Source organism: Silene latifolia, chromosome 1 (genome assembly GCF_048544455.1).
Source record: "Silene latifolia isolate original U9 population chromosome 1, ASM4854445v1, whole genome shotgun sequence".
NCBI lineage: Eukaryota > Viridiplantae > Streptophyta > Magnoliopsida > Caryophyllales > Caryophyllaceae > Silene > Silene latifolia.
The window spans coordinates 166,105,848-166,113,658 of NC_133526.1; the positions used below are offsets into that span (position 1 = coordinate 166,105,848).

General features: G+C 37.8%; 1 protein-coding gene across 1 annotated transcript; it reads left to right on the forward strand.

The window, feature by feature from the left end:
• Positions 1-770: 770 nt before the first annotated feature.
• Positions 771-5,167, forward strand: LOC141611170 (putative HVA22-like protein g). The gene is made up of 6 exons (XM_074429634.1): positions 771-1,094; positions 1,197-1,295; positions 3,913-3,969; positions 4,213-4,276; positions 4,355-4,567; positions 4,716-5,167. Exons 1-6 carry the CDS (start codon positions 1,063-1,065, stop codon positions 5,070-5,072), a joined length of 822 nt encoding a protein of 273 aa, XP_074285735.1. The 5' UTR covers positions 771-1,062; the 3' UTR covers positions 5,073-5,167.
• The last annotated feature ends 2,644 nt before the right edge of the window (positions 5,168-7,811 follow it).

Sequence of the window (7,811 nt, forward strand, 5' to 3'; positions counted from 1 at the left end):
CTTTTACATTTTGCTACCTTACTTATATCTTGTTTATCTTCTCATCTGTCTGTGTCACATAGTATTCAATACTGTGGCTCAGACATGCCGATTCAAATCTTACGAACTTAAAACGATTAAGTATTTGAAGTATTGAATTTAAAAGAGATTCACTTCAAATAAATCTTCGTTGCTAAGAGTATTCAACGTGAAAATATTCACTTCCTATCTTCATTGCTAAGTTGAAGAAAATACTCTTTCATTTGTACTTTTCTGTTTCATTCAACAATCGACTTCACTGTGACATATATTGAGCTGAATCATGTTTGTGTACTTCTAACTCAAATAGTTCTAAACATAAACACCTCTATCATTCAAAGTATTGTCCCATATCAGTTTAGTCTATTGTCCACGTTTTAAAGAAGCTTAATTCAAGTTTAAAATTTTTAATTGGACACCTAATTCACCCCCTCCCATCATAGGTGTTCTCATACATGACTCTTCATCCTGCAATCAGAGAGCGCGTAATTGTGAATTTCAAGGAGATGTAGATTAAATTCTACTAGGAACTAGGAAGTTATTCTCTTTAAAAGTTTAAATTAAATTAAATTAATTAAATATTCGTAAAACCAAATACATAGAGAAATAACCGCTAAAGGGTGATGATTCTCGTGAGTGAATCGATGATACCAAACCACTATCTCTCCCGCTTTCCTCTTTACCCTCTCTTTACTCTCACCTCTCACATTCTCCTTCACTCTATTTATATCCCCATGCGTCTCCGCCAAGTTATCTCCCATTTTCTTTACTCACGTTTTTTTTCAACCAATCCTCATCCCACATTTTCTTTTATTTTATTTTATTTTTTAAATTAAATAACAATCTATATCTTCCAAGTTTCAGTTTCCTCCTTTGTTAAGTCTCACTCTTTTTTACTATATTTTTCACCCACTTTCTCTTGCATCTCCTCATCATCATATTAGTATATCCTTATATTCATTCGAATATAATCCTGTTTTTCTTTAGTTCCGGCCCTCCTCACCCCACAATTTGTTGATTCTTTTGTTGAATCTGATCGTGAATATGCTGGGTGACTTCATCGGCAGGGGACTTTTGTAAGTCGTTTAATAATTCCTTCTATGTTTTTTTTTTTTCAAAGATTCTTATCAAGTTTATTTTAATCTAATTTATTGATAAATTGTCGGATATACATACAGTATGATATTAGGATATGCGTATCCGGCATTCGAGTGTTTCAAGACGGTTGAGCGGAACAAGGTTGACATCCACGAACTCCGCTTCTGGTGCCAATATTGGTATGTTTTCATGATCACCACAAATTGTCGAATAAGAGTGTTGCATAACGTATACATATTTCTACTCGTACATTTTAGAACCGTCTCATATGAGAATTGCCGTTTCATTAAGCAAATTTCATCAGTGATTTCATTGTTATGTAGATAAATTATTTAGTTGAGTATGATTGATGACAATTATTGCCTTTAATTAGGGAATTAATCAATTGTATTCAATATGTAATACTCCGTACTAATGATTAACGAGTATATGTTTATTCAATAGTAAACAATTCTTACTTAGTGCTTTTGTTAGGCTGTACATGTATGTTCAATACATACATTAGTGATTTTGTTAGGTGGATTTGCGGATTACTCCCTCTGTCCCGATTTGTCATATTTCATTTTGAGGTGTCTTAGTCAATTGTTTTTCTTTTTATTTTAAGAATGAACTAGATGAGCAATTTGATCATTCACACACAATTTGGTCACTTATCAATTAGTAATTGGCCCATTCATTTTTCCTTGATCTTTGTGTCAAATCTAAATTGACCCGGACGAGAGGGAGTTGTTGTTAAAGAAGTCAACTTTTTAGTTACAACTCCCAACATAACGCATAATCACCTATTACGGGTCAATCTCTAGCCATCTTTATGTACAATTATGTTTATGTATACTATGAGACCATTAAAGCATTGAATTTAACATCCTTTGGTTCCGATATACTCTCTCTTATCCACCATTTTGTTCCCCTTTGTTGTGGACACAAGGTTTTAGGAGGGGAATTAAATAAGGAATTGTGAGTTGGATTAGGTTTGGTGATAGGAGAGAGAAACGAATAATTAGGAATTAAATAAAGAATTGTGAATTGGGTGGGGTTTGGTGATAGGGGAGATGAATGAATAAAATAAGAGTAAAAGTTTTCAAAAAAAGAAAGGAGAAGAAAACCTGAATAATTTGTTTAAGGAAATAGGGAAGAAAATGGTGAATAGGATGGAGTATGATTTGTAACGTGTATGGTTTCGAAATGTGATCAACAATTTAATTTTTTTTTTTTTTTTTTTTGTGGTCGATTTTATTTTGAACATGGTACTCCGTATTTGTTTGAAACATTTTTACAGTGTTAGTTAATACTCCCTCTCATCCACTCTTTTCTTCCCATTTGAAGTGGGCACGGAGATTAAGGGTGAGAAGTATAATATTGATAAAGATATGAGTGAGGTTTGGTAATTGGAGAGATGTATGAATATTTAGGATTAAATATTAATAAAAGAGATGAGTGAGGTTTGGTTATTGGAGAGAGGTAGGAATAATTAGAATTAAATATTAATAAAGGATATAGTGGGGTTTGATGAGTGGTGAGAGGTAGAAGTATAATATTAATAAAAACTTTCTTAAAAATGAAAGGGGAAGAAAATCTGAATAATCCGTTTTAGGAAATAGGGAAGAAAAGAGTGGATGAGAGGGAGTATAACTTGTGTGACTAAAGAGAATTGGAAATTCGCGTTAATTGGTCGTGTTAATGATAATTTTGTGTCTGGTTTACAAAAAAATAACTCTACATATATTGAAAGCTAAAAAAAACATGTTGGTTTGAGTTGGGCAAGCAATTACCAACTTTTTGACTAAATGCCAAGTGACTCTGCCTTGTTTGGCAAACGAGATTTGTTGTGTTGGATAAGTTAAGTTGGTTTAGTTGCAAACTGTAACACCCCACGGTAATTGAAGAGGTCCAGTGATAGGCTTAAATGACTAGTGCTTAAAGGGATTGGAAGTACTACTCATATCAACAAAGTGCACTTTCTTTTATGGTCATCCATGCGAAAGAACTCCAAAGTTAAGCGTCTTGACCTGGGAGTAGTCTTAGGATGGGTGACCTCCTGGGAAGGTTTCCGGGATGCGCGTGAGTGAGGACAAAATGCGCTATAAAGGACTGTGTTGATCGTGGGCCATGTACACAGCCTGGTGAGCTATCATAAGTAACCGCTCCCGACCCGGTTTGGGCCGGGGTGTTACAAGTGGTATCAGAGTAACCCTGCGACCGTGTGGTGATCGGAGGCAGTTGTTATACGCTCCTGGAATTGTGACTGTCCTCCTTACTGTCAAGAAATCATCTTAGCCAAAAATTTAAGTTAATGGTACCGCAATCCACCAAATGGAATATTATAAAGATTTAGGTGTAGAAAGAACGATCCTCCCGGAGAAAACAATAATTTTCCAACCATCAAGGTTCCCTTGGTGAATGTAACACTTATTACAGCGTTATACCAAGCATTTCCTTATATTTATTGTTTCTTATTAGTCTCAATCATTTCTTTATCTTTGATTAAAACACAATTTATTAAAAAATTGATTGGAATAAGAGGAAGTAATAAAGATTTTAGATAAATGTAATCATGAATTATGGAGTTATATTGTCACGGTTGAGTACATAAAGCTTGAGGATGGGGAACAAGTGTGTCCTGCTCATAATTCGTTGGTTACTTTAGAATATTTGCTATCCTGTTTGTTCTAGTAACTATGTTACAGTAATGATTTTGTTCCGTATACCAATTATTACCACCAATTGTCAATCTACTGTGCTGAATTCTTAATTGCAGGGTAATTAACATTATTCCTTTGTAATTTGTGACTTTAGGATCATTATTGCTGTGCTTTCAGTTTGCGAGATATTTGGGGATATATTCATTTCATGGTAATAAGTACTGCCTTTTGGGTTCATAGATTAAGCCTCTTATTTCTCGATACACATTTATCATGTCTACTCGTCCGAGTTTGCCTGGGACGGTCTCAGATGTGAGATCAACCTAATTATATACGCCGTTTATGCTTATGGGTTGGTCCCACATACGATACCATTTCTTATAGGTTTTTGTACCTTTACTGTGTTGAGTGTCATATCCCACAACTAATAGTCTCTTAATCATTTTTATCAAAGGGTTCCGCTATATGGAGAGATGAAGCTGGCTTTTATCATCTACCTATGGTATCCAAGGACCAAGGTAAATTCCAATTCAATAACTTGAGGTTTATGTCATATTTTGTGCTGCAACATAACAGAGAGGTGTGTTTGGGTGCAGGGAACTTCATATGTATACGAGAGCATACTGAGGCCATTGGTGTCCAAACATGAGACCGACATCGACAAACAACTAAAGGAGTTGAGATTGAGAGCTTGGGATTTGGCTATTTACTACTACCAAAACTGTACTGATTTGGGACAATCTGCCTTTTTCAACGTTGTTCAGTATGTAGCAAACCAGTCTACTAAGCTTAAGGGCGGCTCTATTCAGGTACAGTTTGCTGTTTTTGTGATAAAAAAAAGCCATAGAGCAATCTTAGAGCCTATATATGATTATATTGCTCGCCCATCAACCTTATTTTAAGGCATAATAAGCCTTTTAGTATTGTTCTATACTGAAATTGACATTCACATCGCAGCAAACTGACCATAATCAAGGACAACGACAGCGACGCTCACCACCAGCATCCCCAACCAGATCTGGGTTCTGGCCACTACGTCGGCGGAAGTCGGAGTCTCCGGATGCATCACCACGGCACCCAGACTGGAGGTGGCCTCCGCCTGCTGTTGAGCAACCTGCGCCTACAGCACCCCCTATGCCAGCTACATTCCCCTCGTTGTTCAAAGAGCAGTCCCATCCAACAAAGTCCAATGTGATCAAAGTTGAGCTCAGCGAGGCTCAAACTGAATACGCCCACGTAGAGGAATTTCATAGTCATGAAGAAAAGAGCAAACTCAGCTCAGCCCGGTTTAAGTTCATGCGACACAAAACATGATCAAAATCATTTGACTAACATTTATTTAACTCACTCAAATCTCTGTACATAACACCCATGTTTTGACAAGGAAAAAAGCACACAATTCTGTTTAATTTGCTGACTATATTCATACGATTTTCATACATTGGTAAGTGATATATATATATATATATATTCTGCACAAACGTATGAAAATGAAATAAAGAGACCCAATAGTTTATTAGCAAAACCAGGCCCACATTTGTTTGCAAAATTATACTTTTCCAGCATCCTCAATTGTTGTTATCTGCAAAGGATGAGCCACATCACGTCCACCAACCAATCATAAACACGTGTCGCTGTGTCACACAACAACTGCCTAAACCCGGACACGATCGGATGGAAAAACTCCTTGGAGAAGCAAAGACACGGTGAAGAAGACGAGGGCGAAGACGGCACAGTAGGTTGTAGGTACGCCCAGGCAGCCTGTTTGACGAGACGGTTGCGTATGGATATCTCGTAACCAGACCCTGACGACGGCGAGGAAATGGCGACGGCGCCACCGGCAGAATTGGTGGCTGGCGACGGAGAGAGTAACGAGGAGGGATTAGAGGGGATGATGTCCTTAAGAGAAGTATAAGAAGCTGTTGCACTGGGAAACTTGAACGGCACGAGCTCAAAGCTGTTGAGGTGGCGGAGACGGTGGTGGTTGTTTCCGTTGGGTAAGATAACCGCGGAGGGAACGCTGTTACGACGATTTAAACCGTTGGTGATGGTAGTATCGTCCATGATAAGTATTGTATTTGAATGAGCACCAAGAAAGAGGGGGAAGGCAAGGAGTGGAAGGTGCTAATAATAATGTTGGTGGGAAAAAGCTGGTAAAAGGGAGGAAACAGGGAAAGGCTGTTTGTGGGTCTGGGGTTTTTATGTGGAATTCTAATCTTAATAATTGACGGCATTTGTTCATTTCTTGTTTTTCTGTCCTCACTTCTCCCAGTGTTTTACAGTTTTACTGCACTTTGTTGGGGGAGGAAACTGATCAATTGGGGAAAGGAATGTTAATTTAAGTTCATTTTGAACAAGAGTAATTCAAGTCTTAAGAGACTAAGAGCTATCTTACCCCAGCCATGAAGTTGGGTCACGATTCTCGCCCGCGACTTAGTGCGCTCATTTGAACCGAAAAATTCTAAGTCTATTTTGAAAAATTTCATGAAAGATTTCAATATTATTTTTCAGATATATTTTGGGAATCTTGGGGATTTGGCAGACTTGATTAATGAAATTATAATGATGATGATCTGTTTCAACTACCAATTGGGTGTATGATTAGTGTCTATTCATTGCATTTTGCTACAATTGGGGTGACTAATAGTTACTCCATAGAATAATGTTGTATACGGAGTAAGACTCATTTTCTGAACTTAATTGTAATTTCACAAATTCTTATTTCAGACCGCAAGATTCGTCTAAAATAGTAAGACGGATATCATTTCCTCTCACAAAAAACCCATTTAGGGAGTGAGTGGGAAAGCACATGGGGGTGTCCCACCACCCATATGCTTCACACTTGTGAGAGGTCTTATTGTTTCAGATGGAACTTGCGGTCTGAAACAAGATGGACTGTTGTAATTTAGATGAGCTTTTTGTAAAATTGGAACAGGAATATAAAGTTTCGATTACCACATAATCCCCTTTGACCATTAAATTAAAACATGTAGACATTTACGCACACTCCAAAACACTAATAAATTGTATATGAAATATTGTTTAGTACTCTCTCTATCCCAATTTTTGTGTACCTTTAATTATAATAACCTTTACAAAGAACATAAAAGCTGAACAAATGATGCAAATGTAGTGAGTATTATTATTATTATTATTATTAAAACGACATTTGTTTTACTCCTTCTATTTTGTTTTGTAGACCACTTCTTTTTCTCATAACAAATGGCTACACCAAACCCAAACGCCACGCCTCTCGCTAATTCGTCATGGCTCCGATCCTTCATGGATCGATGTAAACTTGAAAAGAATGGGTCAAATTTCTCCGATTGGGATGCCCAACTCAAATTAGCCGCCCAAGGTGACGACAAGCTTCGTTACCTCACCGAGGCCTCTCCACCCGAACCTAATACTAGGTCGACCGCCGCCACTAGGGAAGCATATGAGGCTTACCATAAGGAGTCCGCCGCAATGAAAAATGTGTTGATCTTTGCGATGGAGGCGGATCTCCAAAGGAGAGCCTTTAAAATGGGCACCGCTAATGAAATCTACTCCAACCTTGTGACAATGTTTTCACAAACTCCGCGGATCGTCCAATATGAGGCGGCCGCGGCATTCTTTGATCTCGACTTCAAAGAGGGCCAAAAGGTTAGCCCTCATGTGCTCAAATTAATGGAGCTAGTCGAGACCTTGAAAATTCAGAAGGTTGAAATCCCCAAAGAACTCATTGTAGATAGGATTCTACACTCCTTATCCAAAGTCAAGGCATATGTTCAATTCCGGGTGAATTTTAACATGCAAGACAAGGATGTGTCTCTTGAAGAATTGCACAAGTTACTTGTGCAAGCCGAAAGGGACATGGGGTTAAATGTGAACCCACCCAAGGATGTGCTTAACATTAGCACCAAAAGTAAGGGGAAGTTCAAGAAGAATGGGAGGAAGGGTAAGAAACAAGCTCCCACTTTCACCAAAGCTAAGACTTATGAAGCTAGCACTTCAAAAATCAAGAAGGGTCCTCTTGATAAATGCCATTATTGTAATGGTGTTGGACATTGG